General features: G+C 40.2%; 1 protein-coding gene across 2 annotated transcripts in view; it reads right to left on the bottom strand.

Moving 5' to 3' along the window:
* RRM1 (ribonucleotide reductase catalytic subunit M1) overlaps nucleotides 1-21,431 on the bottom strand; it is a 48,215-nt gene that overhangs the window by 11,426 nt on the left and 15,358 nt on the right. For both annotated transcript variants that reach the window (XM_004618221.3, XM_055142933.1), the window contains exons 8-14: nucleotides 18,238-18,379; nucleotides 11,021-11,104; nucleotides 8,740-8,901; nucleotides 5,205-5,284; nucleotides 3,803-4,004; nucleotides 2,633-2,782; nucleotides 1,684-1,905 (exon numbers count right to left, since the gene is read on the bottom strand). In XM_004618221.3, the coding sequence (XP_004618278.2) occupies nucleotides 1,684-1,905; nucleotides 2,633-2,782; nucleotides 3,803-4,004; nucleotides 5,205-5,284; nucleotides 8,740-8,901; nucleotides 11,021-11,104; nucleotides 18,238-18,379 (1,042 nt within the window). The remainder of the gene's footprint in view (nucleotides 1-1,683; nucleotides 1,906-2,632; nucleotides 2,783-3,802; nucleotides 4,005-5,204; nucleotides 5,285-8,739; nucleotides 8,902-11,020; nucleotides 11,105-18,237; nucleotides 18,380-21,431) is intronic.

Below are 21,431 nucleotides of genomic sequence, written 5' to 3'. Positions count from 1 at the left end.
ACTACCAGGTAATTTTCACATTCAAAAAAGTCTATTGCTGAGATGTGTTCTCTATTGTATAGTAAAAGCAATATCCTACTTAACCTCATTTTTCTTAGTTACCTTTACTTACTCTAGCTAATAAAACACTAACTTTCAAACAACTGTACACTGTTTCCTAAATATCAGCAGAAACGTAAAAACTAAAAATGGTGTTTTATAAGGCAGTCTTTTATAAGAGAAGCATATTAGTAGTAATAAATGCTGTGGTTGGCAAGCTGCTGAGACAGCTATAGTCCCAGTCCCTAGGTACTGTCATGCATAATCTCCTAAATACGATGGGCCCTAGGCAGGAAAGAGAATACAGAAAGGAAGGTGCTTGCCTTGCCTTGCATGTTGCAATCCCTGACAGCACATATAGTTTCCCAGGCACCACCAGGGGTCACTCTGTGAATGTGGCAGAGCCAGGAATAGCACAAGAGCACCACTGAGTGTGGCTCAAATACCATTCCTCTGAGACGCCAGGCCAAAACCCAGCATGGATGGAACCTGAATATATGATGGATATCACTGATGTAGCGATAGTGAGGTCTCTACACCTGTAATTAACACGTTAGTATTGGTGTGTAACACCAATGACTCACTTTTGAACTAGTATAGCTGAATTAACACAAACTGCAGCACCAAGATCAAGGTCTCTAGGGTTGCAAATCAATTTTGAGCAAAAGATTATTCTTGGTGGACCTGACTTAACAGATCAAAGTCCTCAAAGAGCAACTGAGCTGAGTCTTCTACTGATTTTAAGGTGATCTAGAGCTGCAAGGAAATGAATTCTACAGGGATTCAAGCCTCAGATGAGACCACAGCCTCTTACAGACACTAGTACAGTGGCTTCACGAAACTCAGAGGCAGACTCAACTAGACCAAGCTTGGCCTGTGGAGCTGAGAATGAATGTACAGTCTTTAATTTGGCGAAGTTTAACTTAATAAGCTATTACAGTCGGTAACCTTAGAATAGTTCAGCAGTGACTATTTCTAAATAAAGAAGACTAAAATATTTTTACCCAGAGGACAAAGGTAAATCAGTTGACTATGGCTAGTGTAACAAATTACTACAAACAACAGAAATTCATTCTCTCATGCTTCTGAAAACCAGAATCCTCAAGTCCGTATTTGGGATGAGTCTATACTCCCTCCAGCGGCTTTAAGAGATTCTGTTCTTCGCCTTCTCCAGCTTCTGGGAGCTATAATCATTCTGAGACCATGGTGGCAGCACACCAGCCTCTGCCTCCTTGCATGATCAGGATGCTTCTTCTGCATTTGTTTTTTGTTTTCTTTTTCTTCTGGGGGGTAGAGGGAGTTGGGGGCACACCCAGAAGAGGTTATTCCTGGCTCTGCATTCAGCAATTACTTCTGGTGGGGCTCATATGGGGACTTGGGTCAGCGTAAGGCCAACGCCCTTCCCATTATACTCTAGTCCCCTCTTCTGGGTTTCTTGTGAAGACAACTGTTATTGAACCCAAGGCCCATGTGGATAAGCCAGGAAAATCCCATTTCAAAAATCCTTAGACCCATTTTTTAGACCAAATGAAACAACATCTACGTGTTTTGGAAATTTGGATGTCAAGATTTCAAGAATAACTTTCTGAGGGTTACCATTCAGTCTACTTACCATTCAGTAAGTAATTCATCCATATTACTTACTCCTTTGCTGACTGGAGAGCCCTCGTAGGTTTCGTATGGACCAAGTTCCTTGGCAAGATCACAGCTGGCATCCAAGGCTCCATAATAAATCGTCTCAAAGATCTGCTTGTTCAATAACTGGGCTTCCGGACTCTCAAAAGGGTATCTCATCAGAATAAAAGCATCTGCCAAACCTTGTACCCCAATTCCAATAGGGCGATGGCGTTTATTGGATAAGCTTGCCTTGGTAACAACAGATTTAAAGAGATGTAACTAGACAGAAAAGGTAACATTCTCCACTAAATGACACATGGTCTATCAACTTTCTCCCACTGTTCCGACTGTCACTAATGGCTGTTGGTATGGTGATGCCGGGCAACAGCAATCACACCCTGTGCTGCTTGGGGGAGCCACATATGGCACAGTGGCAGTGGCAGTGGGGAAGCCCAAAGCCTCACACATATGAGGCATGTAGTCTACTACCTGAGACTCATTCTTAGTCATCAAAGAATACATATTTACCATTGAATGGTGAATGGTAGACTTGGATTTCCATAATTACCAGAAAGTGGAGAAATCCGGCGGTGCTCAGGGGATGGCTTGTGGCAGTGGTGGAGGTACTGGGAATTGAACCCAGGGCCTCACAGATGCAAAGCATGTGAACCATATTCCCAGTACCTAACGATAAACATTTATCATTGCATGGAAGACCATGAAAGACACACTGCCTCCAACCTGGATTTCAGAAACTATCGGTAAATAAAGAAATTCAATGCTGGCTCAGAGGATCACATGTGGTAGTGGATGAAGCACTGAGGATCGAACTCAGGGCCTCACAGATGCAAGGCACGCGCTCAGTCACCTGAACCACATTCTCAGATCCTGACATTTAGTATTTTACAGCAGACCACGAGGTTCCCTCCACTTTAGATTTCAATGATTACCAGTAAGTGAGCAAAATTCTTCGTACCTCTGGGATAGGGTAGTAGTTAATATCAATAATTTTATTCAAGTTTCGGACAATGACTCTGGTGACATCGGCCAACTTCTTAAAGTCATACACGTGTTCTGATGACACATACATATTCAGGGCTAGGGAAGCCAAGTTACACACTGCAACCTGCAATGCAAATAAAAGGGGTCAAAAACCATAAAATTTTTGTTTCTTCTTATCACGGTGATACTACCATGGTAAGCCTCTAACACTGTGATGTTAAAATGTTTTAATTTTACCTTTGAGTTCTCTTTCTTCATTAACTAATTTCCAAATCCCAATAACTTTTCATGTATAAGAGCTGTAATATCTCTAATGCAAAGATCAAGGGACTGGAGCGTGAGTAGAGCAGGTAGGGTATCCACCTTGCACACAGCTGACCAGGTTTCAATCCCCAGCATCCAGTATAATACCCATTGCACTACCAGGAGTAATTCCTAAGCACTGTCAGGAGTAATCCCCGAACAACACCAGGTATTGCCTCAAAACAAAACAAAACAAAACAAAAGAAAACAAAAAAGTCTGAGACTCCAGGGCTTCCCACGTGCTACTTTATAAATCTGTCTCAGTATATGCATCCTGCTCAATTGCCACTAGTCACAGGCAACTCCTTAATATTAAACAAAATTCAAAATTCAGTGTGCTAGTCATAGCACTATAGCAGTCACCCCGTTGTTCATCAATTTGCTCGAGCAGGCACCAGTAACATCTCCACTGTGAGACTTGTTACTGTTTTTGGCATATCAAATACGCCATGGGGAGCTTGCCAGGTTCTGCCATGTGGGCGGGATACTCTCAGTAGCTTACTGGGCTCTCTGAGAGAGACGGAGGAATCGAACCTGGGTTGGCCAAGTGCAAGGCAAACGCCCTACCTACACATGCCTAAAAAACTCACATTGAGATTCTAGCAAGCTCTTACTAATAGAGAATTCAAGTTTATGAATTATTTTCAGATAAGGGATCATGTGTTATTTTTATTTATATTTTTAGTTCTAGCACCACATCTTGGTATCTAATAAATATCTCTTTTAGCATTCTTCTTATAAAAATCTGTTTGTATATTTCACGTGAAACTGAGCTAGGAATAATTCACTCTGTAATTTCCCTTCCTCTATCAGAACTCCACTCCTAAGTTTTCCTACTCACTTCATCTTTGCTGGTGTATTCTACTACTTCTGTGCACAGGTTGCTGCATTTGATGGTTCCCAAGTTCTGCTGATTACTTTTCCGATTGCAGGAATCTTTGTAAAGCATGTAGGGGGTACCTGTTTCTGTCTGAGATTCAATGATGGCATACCAAAGCTGCTGAGCTTTCACAACTTTTCGGACACGGCCCTCTTTCTCATAGCTGAAACACAAATGCAGATATTATTCTACGATTATCGAAGAAAACCTTTATGTTGGGGCAAGAAGAAATAAGGCAGCAGGCAGGGCACGTGCCATGCACACAACTAACTGGGTTCTGTCCCTGGCATCAGATATGGTCAGCCTAAGCACAGTCAGCTTTGGGGGGCCAAAAAACAAAATCAAAACAAAACAAATTTATGTTAAACAACTTAAAAAGATATTAAATATAACTTATGAGAACTCCTAAATGTTTTGCAAAGTTTTGCTAAGGAGGAAAACAAGAATAAGGTATTCATTTCACTCTGGCTAAAGCCACAGAGGAAACTCAGGCAGTAGGAGGCATTTTCAAATATAACCTAAATTCCTCTAGATAAATTAATATCTTAAAAGGAACCAAATTTAAGGTTATCAGATCTCCTATAACAATGCTGGATGTTCAATCAACTACTGACAAATGTGTCCTACTTGCCTCTGATTCATATGCATGGTATTAAGGCAAAACTTATTCAATCAAATTCATTATATAACAAAGTAAAACAATAATCCTGCTACTGTTGCCTTAATTTTTTGTTTTGGAGTCACATCCAGCAGTGCTCAGGACTTACTCATGGCTCTGAGCTCAGGGATCACTGTTGGCAGGTTGGGAGACCAGGTAAGATGCTGGGGATCAAACCTGGATCAGTGCCCAACTTGCTATGCTGCCTCTCTAGCCCCTGCCTTAACTATTGAAAGTATCAAATAAAATAGCCCAACACCAATTAAAATATCCCTAAGTGATATCCCCCCTTTTCTTTTCTTTTCTTTTCTTTTCTTTTCTTTAGGGGGTGGGGTGAGGGGTAAGGTGGGAGGCAGCGTTTAGGGCTTACTCCTGGCTCTGCCTTCAAACAGCATTCGAGGCAAACGCCCTATGCGGTGTACTGTCACTCTGCCCTTTCTTTTCTTTTCAATCCCCAAGGAAGGGAGGGAGGGAAGGAGGGAAAGAAAGACAGAGAGAATGAATTTTGTTGAAGATTCAGAAAGTACACCTGACCAAAATAAAATTATTCACATTGACTTCTAAATGCTCCTGAAGATAGCTAGAAACTAGCTAACTGATGTCATTTTCAATTTTGGAACTCCCAGGTAAGAAAAATATGTATTTTAAACCTTACTTTTGTAAAACAACAACAACAAAACCCCTTATTTTCGTGTCTTTTCATACCTTTCATATAGCTTCTCAAATTCTTCTCCCCAAACCTCATCCAGACCAGGACACTCATTCGGACACATCAAAGACCAGTCCTACAAAGAGAAGAGTACCATCCACAAGAAACTTCAAATCTCAACCATAAAACATCTGTACGGCACACTGCAAAGACAGGGTAGCTTCCATAGATTCTCTTAGAAATTTCCTATACAATTATATTAGGCTCAGGCCTAAAGGTTTACTTCTGCCTACTTGCAAGATGACCTTTCAATCATTTAGGTCAAACAGAACTTACTTAAGAAAACAAAAGTAAAAGGGAGCAGGAGCGATAATATAGTGGGTGGGGCTCTTGCCTTGCTGATGGCTGACCTGGGTTCGATCCCATACAGTCCTAAGCACCACCAGGATAACTCCTGAGTGCAGAGCCAGAGCCAGGAGTAATTCCTGAGCATCACAGGGTGTAGCAAAAAAATTTAAAAATATCTATATTTATATTATACACACACACACACACACGCACCCATAATGGAGAACAAGAGCTCCAGGATAACTCCTGAGTGCAGAGCCAGAGCCAGGAGTAATTCCTGAGCATCACAGGGTATTGCAGAAAAAAAAAATTATCTATATTTATATTACACACACACACACACACACCCATAATTGAGAACAACAGCTCCAGGCATCTGGAGCCCTGGCTGTGCACAGGCTGGGGTGGTTTGGACCTGTGAGGGACCAGCAGCCCAGGTGGTCACCACCACCATTAGGACTTGAGCCACAAGGACCAAATTTCTCCTAATCCAGGTAAGAAGCCCAAAGGATGTGGCATTCAGAGCCACAGCTACTAATGCGATGGCCTCGAATTAATCTCCCCCACCATATCCCATAAAAGCCATAAATTAGCCTCTTACATGGAATTTTCACTAGGCCAGCCTGATAACCAAAAACACATTAGGCCAATAATTCATCAGCCTCTACTTCAATTAATATTACATCAAAAACACAATAGTAACGGTGAGCATGAAAGTCCAAACTTCACAGATCACAATGGTAAAGCAATGCAGAAACCCACCAGGCTCAGTCAGTGAAGAGGACAGCCCAGATGACCCAACCAGTAAGCTATATAACCTCTCTGACAAGGAACTTAGAAGGGAGCTATTACGGGTGCATGGGGAGCTAAAAAACAACGGAACGCATTGCCAATAAAATATAAAAGGATTTTAGAGCAGAAATGAGGAAAATGCAAACAAAATTACAAACAGAAATGACAGATCTGAAAATCCTGGTAGGTGAAATGAAAAATTCAGTGGAAGGCCTCAGTTGCACAGTAAAAGCTGCTGCGGACAGAATCAGTGAGCTCCAAGATGAGGTGCAGAGGATCTAGACAACAGCAGAAAATGGAAAAGAACTGCAAGATAAACCAACAGATATCAAGAGAAAATTGGGGTGAAGCCAAGAGGAATAACAAGAAGCATTGGAGTCGCAGGGTGACAGGAAGAAGACCCTGATGAAAAAGAAACTGTCAAGGACATAATTGCTGAGACAGTCACAGAACTGAAGAGCGCATGCACACAGATTCAGGAGGTTCTGAGGGTACCGGCTAAAAGAAATCCAAATAAAAATACTCCAAGACACATCCTTACCGGAATGACGGAAACCAAAGACAGACAAAATTCTGAAAGCAGCAAGATCAAAGAAAGAAATTCCTTATAAAGGAGCAAATCCTTACAATTTACAGCAGACTTATATCTGATGAAACCTTCAGGGCCTGAAGACAGGTGGTGGGATACAGCAAAAAAACTCAATGAAATAAACGCTTCACCAAGAATACTTTACCCAGCTAGACTTTCATACATATCGGAAGGAACTACACATAGTTTCACAGACAAACAACTCACGAACTTCAGAGACTCAAAACCATGGTCATAAGAAAAACTAAATGGAATACTTTAAGACAACAAGCCCCTCAAAAACACCAGACTTCAGCAGAAAGATGGGACAAAACTCCATAACAATAATCTCTCTCAATGTCAATGGGCTAAATGCACCAATTAAAAGACACAGAGTGGCAGGATGGACCAGAAAATTGAACCCAATATTCTGTGGCCTGCAAGAAACACATCTAAACAGTCATAGCAAACACAGACTCAAAGTCAAAGACTGGAAAACAATTCTAAAGGCAAACAACTCTCTCAAAAAACCTGGGGTGACCTTACTGGTATCAGACCACATTGATTTCAGACTGAAGAAGGTCACAAGAGACAGTGAAGGTCATTTTTTAATGATCAAGGGATCTGTACATCAAAAAGAACCCACACTTCTAGATGTATATGCACCAAATAAGGAACTCACAAAATACTTAAAACAACTACTCATTGACTTGAAGAAAGACATTGATAGCAACACAATACTAGTTGGAGATTTCAACACCGCTTTATCACCTCTTGAGAGATCAACCAGACTCAAGCTCAGCAAGGACATACTTTACCCGAAGGAAGAAATGGAAGAAAGGGCTTTAGTAGATATATATATATATATATATATATATATATATATATATATACACATAATATATATATATGACACTTCATCCCAAAAAAGCAGAATACACATTCTTCTCAAGTGCGCATGGGACACTCTTCAAGAGAGACCACATGCTGGGCCACAAAACATACCTCCATAAAATTAAGAAAATAGAGATTGTATCAATGATATTTTTAGACCATGATGCACTGAAAATAGAAGTGAACCACACACACAGAAAATCAAATCAAACACTTGGAAATTAAACAGCTCACTACTGAACAACCAGTGGCTTAGAAAGGAAATCAAAAGATTCCTGGAAACAAATGAGAATAAAGACAAGAGTTACCAGAAATTACAGGCACAACAAAAGCTATATTAAAAGGAAAGTTTATAGCTCTACAAGCCATTCCTCAAGAAGGAAAGCAAGCCCACATAAGTAATCTAACCTCACAGCTTAAGATCTTGGAAAACCCAGCCTCCAACCCAGGCAGGAAGAAGGAAATAATAAAACTTAAGAGCAAAAATTTACAAGACGGAAGCCAAAAAAATAATCCAAAAGGCCAATGACACCAAGAGCTGGTTCTTTGAAAAAATAAACAAGATCAATAAACCTCCAGTAAGACTCACAAAGAGAGACTCCTAATAAACAGAATCAGAAATGAAAAGTGGGACATGACAACAGAAATGACAGAAATTCAAAGGAGCATCAGAGATTACTTTGACAATCTTTATGACATGAAACAAGAAAACCTCAAGGAAATGGATAAATTCCTGGATTCCTGTAGCCTCCCAAGGCTGAACAAAGAGAACCTGGAGTACCTAAATAAACCTATCACTGTCAAGGAAATTGAAATAGTAACAGAAAGTCTCCCCAAAAACAAAAGGCCTGACCCAGTTGGATTCACTAGTGAATTCTGCCAAATCTTAAAGAATTTCAAATAACACATAGGTGTCCACATACACAATTTAAGAAGAAAAAAAGTCTTATATAAATCAAGTTTATCAGAAATAAGTACTAATCTCTCACCTGATTAGTCTCTACTCGTTTCATGAAAAGATCTGGAATCCAAAGGGCAAAGAAAAGGTCCCGAGCACGCTGCTCTTCCTTTCCTGTGTTCTTCTTTAAATCAAGGAACTCAAAGATGTCCAAATGCCAAGGCTCCAGGTAAATAGCAAATGCTCCAGGTCGCTAGTGGCAATTAAGTTGGAATGGGGGGGGGGGGGGGAAAGAGGGTTTCCAAAGCCTCTTTAATCATCTCTTTCGATCTCCAAATAATTAAATAAGATAAACAACAGTACTATAAAAACAAAGTAGCAATATCTTTCTTACAAAGAAATACACAAAGCGGGGCTGGAGAGATAGCACAGCGGGTAGGGCGTTTGCCTTGCACGCGGCCGACCCGGGTTCGAATCCCAGCATCCCATATGGTCCCCCTGAGCACCGCCAGGGGTAATTCCTGAGTGCATGAGCCAGGAATGACCCCTGTGCATTGCCAGGTGTGACCCAAAAAGCAAAAAAAAAAAAAAAAAAAGAAATACACAAAGCAATTGACATTATAAAAATATGGAATACAAAAGACTGAATAACTTTACCCAGTATATATGTAGTGTGTATATGTTTATATGTGTATGTGTGTACATAAAGCCTAAAGAAAACCACCCTTACCAGTAATATATTATGTATTCATTTAAGGTCAGAAGACTGATACAGGGATGGAGAAATAGTACAGCAAGTAGGGTGCTTGCCTTATACCATATGACCTATAAGGACTGATCCCCAGCATCCCATATGGTCTCCCAAGCATGGCCAAGAGTAATTCCTGAGTGCAAAGCCAGGAGTAAACTCTGAGCATCACTGAGTATGGCCCCCAAACAGAAACAAACCCAAAAAAAGGCTGATATGCCTTATAAAGTTCTCCACAGAATTTTTTTTTGGCAGTGGGGAGGAGGCCTACACTTAACAGTGTGTGGGATGACATATTTCGTGCCAGAGATCAATCAACTGCATGCATGGCAAGTACCTTAGCCAATATGGAGAGAGGGAAGGAGGAAGGGAGGAAGAAAGGAAGGGAGGGAGGGAGGGAGGAAGAGAGGAAGAAAGGGAGGGAGGGAGGGAGGGACTGGAAACTAGGGGAAAAGAATGGAAAACTAGGTGATTAGCAAGCCTAAATTGTAAACTAGCAATATAAGTAAACAATTCTCTCAAGTTTTATTTTGCCCTCTATAAATTAGTTTTGCTTCCCACCACCGCCCTCCCCGCCTTCTGGGTTTTTAGCTATACCCAGAGGTGCTGAGGGGTTGTTCTTGGCTCTGTACTGAGTGATCACTCCTGGCAGGGCTCGGGGAGCAATATCAGGTTCCAGAGACTATTAGGACCTGGGTTGGCTCTTCATGCAAGGCAAGTATCCTACCCACTACACTATCTCTGGTCCCAAACTAGCTTTGCTTTTGAAAAGAAAAACCCAGAACAGAGTGGGAAAGACAGTACAGTGGGTAAGGTGCTTGCTGTGCATGCAGCCAACCTAGGGGCAATCCTTGGCATCCCATATGATCCCCCAGGCACTGCCAGGAGCAATTTCTCAGTGCAGAAACAGGAGTAACCCCTGAATAATGCTGAATATGGTCCAAAACAAGAACTCAGAACATAATACTACAACCCCCTTTTCAATTTAAATACTAATAAATAATAAATCGTAGTTTAGGAAAAATGAGGGGAGGGGGCAATACCCAGAGGTGCTAACGGTCTACTATAAGCAATGCCAGGATAAGTGTCATACACTGCCAACACACACGCAAATGAATGAGTTTCAGCACACATGTAAAGCATGCACTGCAACCCACTGGGCCATCTCTCCAGCCCAAGTTTTCATCAATAAACTGTCACATAAAGAAAATAACTACAGATTCCTAGAAACATGTGTAAAGTAGTATGGGTAGGACTGAAAGCGATTAATACAAAGATGAGTAAGAATTTGGGAGTAACAAAAATGTTCTGTCTTGAGTGATGTGATAATATAAGTGTATAAATCTGTCAAAATCCATTAAACTGCACACCAAAAGTGTGTGCAATTTCATACCTCATCAAATTGATTTTTTTCTTTTTTTTGGGGGGGTAGGGGAAGCATGAGCTATGAATTGAAAACACATACTTCACACATGCAAGGCAAGTGTTCTTCTGTCGTGCCATATCCTGAGTGCAAACCTGATTTTGAAAGATGGAGTGGGGAGCAAAAGCGAAAAATACACCAAACTATCATATAAGTCTGTCTAAAGATCTAAAGATCCGGTACCTTTTCAAAATTGCATACCTTGTTCCCACCTTGATCCACATAGCGAGCTGTGTTGTTATATACTCTCAGCATAGGTACAAGGCCATTGGAATTGCCATTAGTCTGAAAGAGAGACCAAGAATAAAGGTATTGATGGAGAAATAGAAGACTGTAGGAAAAATACCAAATTAGCCCACCAGTGAACAAAATTACTCCCTCTCAATCCAGTTTTGTTTGCATACTGCATTTCTACTTCTGCTTTGAGATATCTCATTGTTTTGATTTGCATCTCCTGGGTAATTATAATTAGCGATGCAGAGCATTTTGTCAAGTGCTTTTTATGATTTGTATTTCTTTTTGGAGATAGTTTCTGTTCATTTCTTCTCCCCATTTTTGATGTCGCTGGATGTTTTTTTCTTGTAAAGTTCTATTAGTGCCTTGTTTATCTTGGACATTAATCCCTTACCAGATGAGCGGTGTGTAGATAATGTCTCTCATTCTGTGTGGGCTAACTTTATATCCTGGTCATCACTTTCTTTGAGGTGCAGAAGCTTGGTCCCATTTATTTATCTTTGCTTTCATTTGCTTGGTCAGTGGTGTTTCAGCCTTTAAGATGCTTTTATCACCAATGTAACGAAGAGTTCAGCCTCCATTTTACTCTATGATCTGATATCAAGGTCATTAATCCATTTTAATTTGACTTTTGTGCATGGTGTTAGAAACAGGTCTGAGTTCATTTTTTTAAATGTAGTTGAAATTTTTTTCAGCACCACTTCTTGAAGAGGCTTTCCATCCTCTGCAACTTACTTTTTTGCTCCTTTATCAAAGATTAACTTAACATACACCTAAGAGTATAACTCAAAAGTATTTAAATCTACTCCACTGACCTAAGGGTCTGTCTTTACTTCAATACCATGCCATTTTAATAACTACCACTTTGTAGTACAGTTTGTAGTTGAGAAAAATGATGCCTCTTATCTTTTTTTTTTTTTCAACCAAGGATTTTAGCTATTCGTGGGCAGGGGTGGGGTTAATTGTTCCATCTGAATTTCAAGAGTGTTCGAACTATTTCTCTGAAGAATGTCATGGGTATTCTTGTAGAGACTGCATTGAATCTGTACAATGTTTTGGGGATTGCCATTTTGATATTAATCCTCCCAAGCTATGAGCAGAGGTTGTGCTTTCATTTTCTCATGTTCTCTCCTATTTTGAAAAGTAGTGTTCTGCTGCTGTTTTCCTGAAGTTGTGTTTTGTTGTTTTCTCTTTAGTTAAGCTTGTAAATCAAAGGTACATGATTTTCTGATGCACAGCTGTGAAGAGAATTGTTTTTTAAATAAAAATCACCATCCTTATCTTTCATTATTTACATAGAAGAAAGCCATGAACTTTTGCATATTAATTTTGTAGTCTGCCACTTTACACATTCATTGTTCCTCAGGGCTTTTATGTAGAGCCTAGGACTTTCTGAATACAGTGTCATGTCACAGAAATAGTAAGAACTTCACTTCTTCCTTTCCTATCCGATCGATGCCCTTGATTTCTTTTCCTTCCTAATTGCTGTTGCAAGTACTTCCAGTACTATATTGAATAGAAGTGGCAAGAGTGGGCAACCTTGTCTTGTGCTTGATCTTAGAGAGAAAGCTTTTTAATTTATCCCCCATTGATTATATTTGCTGTGGGCATGTATTAAATGGCTTTGACTATGTTGAGGAAAGTTCCTTCAATTCATGAGGTTTTTATCATGAATGTATACTGGATCTTGCAAAATGCTTTCTCTGCAACTATTAATATGATCAATTTTTTTTTATTATTTTGATAAGACTGACCAACTTGGGTATGTTAAACCATCCTTGCATACCTGGAATGAATCCCACTTGGTCATGGTCTATGATTTTCTGATGAGTTGTTGGATTCGATTTGCTATTATTTTGTAGAGAATCTCTGCATCTGTGTTCATCAAGGATTCAGGTCTGTAACTTTTTTGTGGAATCTCTGCTTTTGGTATTAGGGTGACATTTGCTTTGTAGACACTGATTGGGAGTATCTGTTTCTTCAATTTCCTGAAAAAACCTCAAGAGGACTGGCAGTAAGTCCTCTTTAAAGATATCTAAGAACTCACTGGCAAATCTATCTGGGCTGAGCTTTTGTTTGGGAAGAGACTTCTGATTACCGTTTTGATTCCTTCAGAAGTGATAGGTCTGTTCAAATGTTCCATGTCATTTGGTTCAACCTTGGGAAGTTATAGAAACTTAAGACTGGATCCATTTCAACTAGGTTCTCTCATTTTGTTGCATAAAAATTCTCAAAGTAATCTGATGACTTTCTGTGCCATCTATTGTGATACCTCCCCCCTTTTATTTCTGATTTGGTTAATAAGGGCACACACACACACACTCTCTTTCTCTCCCCCCACACCCTGATCCTGCTTATTTTTTCAAAGGTCCTGCGTATTTTTTCAGCACCTGGTTTTGTTCATCTTTTAGTTATTATTTTCATTTTCTTTTGGATTCCAATTCATTATTCTTTTTGGATATTGTAGGGTTTTATTTGGAGGTAGGGGGACCACACTTCGCTATGTTCAGGGGTTACTCCTGGTTCTGCACTTCAGAATCACTCTTGGTGGTGCTCAGGGAGCTGTATGGAAAGCCAGGGATCGAACCCAGGTCTGCAGCATGCAAAGCAAGGATTTTACCCACTGTATCATCTCTCTGGTTACTCTGCTTTAAGTTTTATAATTTCCATCCTCCTGCTTGCTTCAGACTCCTCCTGTTGGGTCATTTTCTAGTTTCTTAATTTGTGTAGTCACATTATTTTTGTGGGTTCCTCCTTTCTGAAGAATGCCTGCATAGTTATGAACTTTCCTCTTACCACCACTTTTGCTGTGTCCTATAAGTTCTGGTAACTTGTGTCATCATTCTCTATTTCCAGGAATCTTTTGATTTCCTCCTTGAACCACTGGTTGTTCAGTAACTAGCTGTTTAATTTCCAGGTGTTTGTTATTTCTCCATTTCTGTTTATGATTAACTTCTTATTTCAGTGCATCATGGAATGAGAAAATAGTTGGTATGATTCCTAGCCTCCTGACTTTGTGGTGTACTTTGTGTCATAACATGCGATCTATCTCGGAGAATGTCCCATGTACACTGAAAAATGGATATTCAGTTTCTGGGGGATGAAAAGTCATAAATATATACACATACACACAAACACACACATACAAATCTCCTCTCTTCCATTTCTTCTTTCAAAGAACTTCCTTACTGAGTTTTATTGATCTATCGATTGCTAATGGATCTATCGAGGTATGACAGAGCAGTGCTGAAACTTCCAACTATTGCTGTTACTACCAATATATTTCTGTCCATCTACTACCAGCTATTTTAAGTATTTTACTTATCCCTCATTCCGTGCATATCTCTTTGAGTGTTGAGTTCTTCTGATGCACATATCCTGTGATCATTAAGAAATGACTTGCTGTCTCTTACAACCTTTTGAGCCTGAAGTCTGTCATCTGATACCAATAAGGCCTGAACCTTTTTGAAGGAGTTGTCTGCTTCAAGAATTGTCTTCCAACCTTTGACTTTGAGTTTGTTTGCTCTGACTTTCAAAATGTGTTTCTCGAAGATAGCAGAATGTTGGGTTCTAATCTTTCCCTCCACTCTGTGTCTCTTACTTGCAGCATTTAGCCTACTGACATTGAGAGATTATTGTCATGGCATTTTGTGCTATCTTTCTGTAGGATTTTGGTCTGCTTGTGTATTTATCTTGTCTTAAAGTACCCCCTCTAATTCTTCTCGTAAGATGGTTTAGAGTCTATTCCACTTCACTCTCAGCGTCCCCACCACTGCCAGCGAAGTCTCTGGGGAGGCCCTACTGAGGGATGAAGATTATCCTGTGGATGCATTAATGACTGCCCACTTTGGGAGACCAAGCTACCTTTTGACCTTTGGGTGAAGCCAGGTTCCGCTGTGCATCTTCTCAATGTTAGGCAGGCCTCTTTGGTCTTCTCCAGGGCAGTGAATGAGAGTGAAGCCCCAGGGCGTGCTTATGGACCACTTCAAGAAACCACGCACATTTCCTGGTATCTTTAATTTACAATGAGACATAAGCCAAAAGGATCCACAATGAGGGTAGCTAAAATTAAAGCTCAGGCTTTCAAAAAGTCATTATATAAAAATAGGCTATGGGTAGAGAAAAATAACACTATCTCTTTCTCCCCAAAAGAATTCAAGGCGGCTTCCAATAAGAATGAGGTGCAACAGATACATTAGGTGACAGGGGAGGCTAAACAACAATGGGTCCTCAACAATAATGGGTCCTAGAAGAAAATAAACAGACTCCTAAAACTAGATGATACCTCATGAAATATCTTAAATTGCCATTTTAATCTCAAAGCAAGGCTTCTGAGTTTAGGAAAAAAAGCTATGGCTTACCCTAGTATTGTGTGTTACAATATCATGTCATCTTGAATCACCACATAATGGAATAATTTCCTTCAGTACTCTCTTTGTGTGTGTACTCAGGAATTACTCCTATTGGGTTTAGGGGACTTTTAGGGTGCTGGGGATTAAACCTGGCCAGCTTCATGCAAGTCAAATACCTTACCCATTCAGTGTACTCTCTCCAACCCTTCTAACTTTGTTCTAAGGGTTAATTTTTCTTTTTCACATTACAGATAAGAAAACAAACTCAGAAATATAAAATAGCATGTGCTAGGTCATACTACTAGAAAAAAAGTGCAGATAGAATCCAAATTCAATTCTTAACCAAAATCATTATCTTGGCTCCTGATAAACAGTGAACCAGAAAAGGGACAGAATTGATACCATACATAAAGTACCAATGATAAAAGCTTAAATTCTGTCACTATCACATATTAAGTGATATGTAAGTATAATTTACATATCTGATCTGTAATTTAATTTTATAAACCCACTTTCACATTTGTAAAATGAACAATATGCCATACTGACAAAGTATAAGGCTTATAAAAGCTTCTACCACAAGTCTATTAAAAAAAGTATCTCAGAGGCTAGAGTAAAAATTAACTATATCATGCAAAACTTTTATAACAAACTTAATATACGGTAATAAAAATGATAGTTGTTACTGTTATTTCTAAAATAAATAAGAATTCCAACAATCAAAGTTAAAAAGGATCCCAGAGGGGCTGGAGAGCGTACAGGCGTACAGAGCTTGCCTTACAGTTGCCAATCAGGGTTCAATCCCCATAATCCATATGGTCCCCTAAGTACCCCAAGTAATGAGTACAGAGCCAGGAGCCACCCCTGAGCATTGCTGGGTGTGACTCCCAAACCAAAGCAAATGAAAAAAAGGATCCCAAAAACCCAGATCAGAGATTTGAATCCCGGAAAAGGCATAAAAATAAATCCAGTTGCACAATGACTCATTCCAAGTCATACAGCCAATAATTAACAGAAATCCAGACCTTCCAAGCCCAGTACTGCTCAACCTTTTGTTTACTATGGCTTGAATCCTTTTACCCTCACATTTTAAAAATTTTTTATTGAGGCACAATTTTTTTTATTTATTTATTTTTTTAATTAGTGAATCACCGTGAGGGTACAGTTACAGATTTACACATTTTCGTGTCTGTTTCCCTCATACAATGTTCGAGAACCCATCCCTCCACCAGTGCCCATTCTCCACCACCAATAAACCCAGTATCTCTCCCACCCCCCAATCCCATCTCCCCCCACCCCACCCTGCCTCTGTGGCAGGGTATTCCCTTTTGTTCTCTTTCTCCAATTGGGTGTTGTGGTGTGCAATAGGGGTATTGAGTGGCCATTGTGTTCAGTCTCTAGTCTACTTTCAGCACGCACGTGGTCTCCAACCACATTTTACTTGGTGTTCCCTTCTCAATCTGAGCTGCCTTTTCCCCAGCATGTGAGGGCAGCTTCCAAGCCATGGAGCCAACCTCCTGGTACTTATTTCTACTATTCTTGGGTATTAGTTATTGAGGCACAATTTACGAAGTTACTCATGACTGACTTTCAGGCATACAATGTTCCAATATCCATCTTGCCTCTGACAGGCACTATTTTTCTAGGCACTGTAGTTCTTATGTATGAGACCTTATCACTGTCACTGATAAGGTCTCATACATAACTTTACTACCTTCCAGCACTACCTCCTGCTGCTCCAGAGTGCCATTTCCCATTACCCTTATTTCAGTGTTCCCATCCTGTCCTATTCAAACCCTTAACACCTCCCCCGCTAACCTCACCAACCTCCACCCATGGTAAGCTCCATGAGACCAGTTCTCAAGTTCTCAGCTTTGGTTATTGGTGGCATTTGTTAGTCCCCTAGCATGTTTCTTTACATCCATCTATGAAAACGATCATTCTGCGTCTATCCCTCTCCCTCTGATTAATTTCATTCAGTGTAAACTCCAGATCCATCGACAGAGCAGCAAACTGCAGAATATCATCTTTTCTTACAGGTTAGTACTACATGTACCAATATCCTCCACTGTGTATATGTACAATTTCCATTGTGTCTATGTACCACGGTTTCTTTACCCAATCACATATTTTCACATGAGTTGTTATATGGATTTTGGCTACTGTGAAAAATGCTGCAATAAACACAGGAGTGCAGATATCTTTTCTGAAGTGTTTTTGGGTCCGTGGGGCATATTCCAAGAAGTAGAATTGCTGAGTCATACGGAAGACCAATTCCTAGTTTTCTGAGGAGTGTTAACATTGTTTTCCAAAAAGCAGATCAGTCAACATTCCCACCAGCAGTGGGTGAGGGTTCCCTTATCCCCTGCATCACAAACATTGGCTGGTTTTGTTCTTATTGACAGGTGCCAGTCTTCTGGTGTGTATCTCATTGTTTTGATTTTCATTTCTCTGATGATTAGTGAGAAAAGTTCTTTTTTTTTTCTTTGTACGCTTTTTGGCCATTTGCCTTCTTTGAAGGAATTTCTTTTCATCTCTTCACCCCATTTTTTGAGACTCGTATTAAGTTTTTTTCCTTGTGAAGGTCTATGGTTTTGTATGGTTCTTGTATTTTTTTCTTGTAACGTTCTACCACCAACTCTTTACATATCTTGGATATAACCCTTTATCAGTAGTGGGCAAATATTTTCTCCTAGTCTCTGGGTAATCTTTTTATTCTGATCCTTGTCTCCCTTGAGGCGCAGAAGCTTCTTAGTTTAATGGTGTTCCATTTATTTATCTTTCTAGTCTACACACTTTTTTCACACTTTTTTAAGTCACATAAAAGCTTACCCCAGCAATGTAGCTGCCAGTAGCTCGAATACAACTCACAGCAACACCAATTCCTCCAGCAGACTTGGAAATCAGTGCACATTGTTTTAAAGTGTCATAAATGCCTTCAATGCTATCATCTTTCATACTGAGAAGGAAACAGCTATGAGGGGAAAAGTTAAAATTGAGCAACGATGTCTAATAAAGCATTTACAAAAAATGACCACACAATCCAAAGATATTAAGTTAGAAAAATAAAACATTTGATTTTTGGAGCAAGGGAAGTAGTTTAAAAGCACATGGAACCTTTAGTTCCATCCCCAGCATTGCATGGTCCCCCCAACACCCAGAGAGCAACCCCTGATCACTAACCTGTTAGTTGTCCCCAGCATTGGATATGCCTCCAAACAAACTAAAAACTAAGATCTGAGCTTTACAAAATCCACAGATAGTTTTATAAGAAAAACTTTCATTGTTTATGACAGTAAAACATACCAACATATGATTATTTTAAATTACCCTGCTGCTTAAACTAGATGGTAACTAAGACAAAAAAAAAAGTCTCATAAAGCAGTAATTTTCATCCACTTGTCCGTGTAACGCAAGTTCACAGATGTAAAAAGGTTAAAAATCACTATTATAGGTAAGTATGGATATTAACTTATATATGCACCAGACTGCAAAAACAACATGATCACCTTTTCTCATCCAAATTCCTAAAATATACATGAGGTTTTTACCTACTAGTAAGCCAAGAAAAATTAAGCATTTATGAGAAAAGAAACATCTATTCAACGGTATATTTATCCACGAGACACCTCGATTCTATTATGGGTCCACCAAAAATTAGCTTCATTTTAATCTTCTGAAGACAACCTCTCTCTATGCTTTCATCCAGATCCCTGCTTCAGAAAGTCTACTGATGATTCCTTTATTATCTTGAATATTCAAGCACTCAAACGGGTTCTATCATTTTCTACTAAACATTGAGACATTTAAAAAGACAGAAGAGGGGCTGGAGTGATAGCACAAGGCTAGGGCATTTGCTAGTAAGTGCCCAATCATCTGTACTATCTCTCCAGCCCCGCTGTGCTGAAACTTTATTTTACTTTGCTTTGTTCACAGAAGTAAATTTTAATATAATTAATTTCTCTTTAGCTGTTTGCTTCTATCTACTTTAAGAAACAACCTCTGAGGTCATATATATTCTCCTATTGAGATGTACACTCAAGAATTAAGAGTCATGTTAACAACTCATTTTCAGTGCTCAACCAAATAAAATATTTTTAAAGATAAAAAAATAAAAACTGGGGCTAGAGTGATAGCACAGCGGGTAGGGCGTTTGCCTTGCACGAGGCCGACCCGGGTTCGAATCCCAGCATCCCATATGGTCCCCTGAGCACCGCCGGGGGTGATTCCTGAGTGCATGAGCCAGGAGTGACCCCTGTGCATCGCCGGGTGTGACCAAAAAAAAAAGCAAAAATAAATAAATAAATAAATAAATAAATAAAAACTTTAGTATAGTCTTGAAATCTCGATTCTTCTTGTAAATGCTTGTTATTTATATTGATTTCCTGTGTCTGCTTTCACCAAGTAAGCACTGTGTGTTTTGTTTCAGGGTCACACCCAGATCTAGCTCTGCACTCAGGAATTACTCCTGGCAGTGCTGGAGGACTATATGGAATTTCGGGCATCGAACCCAGGTTGGCTGTGTCCAATGCAAATGCCTTACCCATTGTACTATCACTCCAGCCATACTAACTCATCTTAAAAAAGAAAATTATGTTCCGAGATGTGACCCCGGGGGCCGCACACGCGTGCGGCTCCTCTGCAGCTGCACGAGCGTGAATCCAGACCCAGCTGAACCAACTTCAACATGGGCAGCTACTTGCAGATTGTCTCCAGCCAGAGAACTAAGCCGCGACCCCATGCCCGCCCAGGAGGGGAAAAGTATTTCTCTCTCTCGCCTGTCCCTTCCTGGGGATGAAGGGCGTGGGGACCGCCATATTATGACGACCACAGATGGAGTTTACAAGCTTGCAACGATCGAATATCCGGAAGAAATCTCCCTGGACTTAGTTGTTAAAGTACAGAAATACAAAACCGGGCAACCTCATTTCTCTTCACAATAGGTCTGACTCTAGTGGGGTGCTCCTAATAATAATGGTGAGGTTTGTGTTGAAATATTGAATGTAACCAAAGTAAGTAGAAAGTAAAGTGAAATTTATCAGTTACAAGGCGGGGGGGGGATTGCGGGGGTGGGCGGATGGGAGGTGTACTGTGGATTTTTTTTTTCTTTTTGTCTTCAGTGGTGGGATATGGGCACTGGTGAAGGGATGGTTGTTTCACCACTGTATGACTAAGACTTAAGCCTGAAAGCACTGTAATTTTCCACATGGTGATTCAATAAAATAAAATTTAAAAAAAAAAAAGAAAATTATGGGGCTGGAGCGATAGCACAGCGGGTAGGGCGTTTTGCTTTGCACACAGCGGACCCGGGTTCTACTCCCAGCATCCCATAGGGTCCCCTGAGCACCGCCAGGGGTAATTCCTGAGTGTAGAGCCAGGAGTAACCCCCTGTGCATTGCCAGGTATGACCCAAAAAGCAAAAAAAAAAAAAAAAAAAAAAAGTATCAGAGTTCTGGGGGTTAGAAATTCACTATCAATTTCACTAGACAAAAATCAAGAACACCTTTCTTCTAGAGAAGAATGGTGTTCTTTGCCTCTTCTAACTTTATAACATCTGTGAATCTTAATTTTGTTCCCTCATTTCCAAACTTTTTATTCCTTATCTTACATTGCTGGCTCAGGCTTCTACTACAATATTGAAGCTGACGTGTTGGGAGCTACAGATAGCTGAAAGAAACGGAATGCCTGCTCTGTATGCTGGAGGCGCAAGTTTGGTCCCCAGCACAATGTGGGCCCCAAACACTGATCTGAGTAGTCTCTGAGCAATGCCTAATGCAAACCCCACCTAAAAAAAGAAGAGGTGGGGGCTGGAGCAATAGCACAGCAGGTAGGGCGTTTGCCTTGCACGCAGCAGACCTGGGTTCGATTCCCAGCATCCCATATGGTCCCCTGAGCACCGCCAGGAGTAATTCCTGAGTGCAGAGCCAGGAGTAACCCCTGTGCATCGCCAGGTGTGACTCAAAAAAGAAAAAAAAAAAGAAGAGGTATTATATCTAAGTTTTTAGTGGATATATTTTACCAAATTT

This window comes from Sorex araneus, chromosome 6 (genome assembly GCF_027595985.1).
Source record: "Sorex araneus isolate mSorAra2 chromosome 6, mSorAra2.pri, whole genome shotgun sequence".
Lineage (NCBI taxonomy): Eukaryota > Metazoa > Chordata > Mammalia > Eulipotyphla > Soricidae > Sorex > Sorex araneus.
This window is presented reverse-complemented; position numbering and strand designations above follow the sequence as displayed.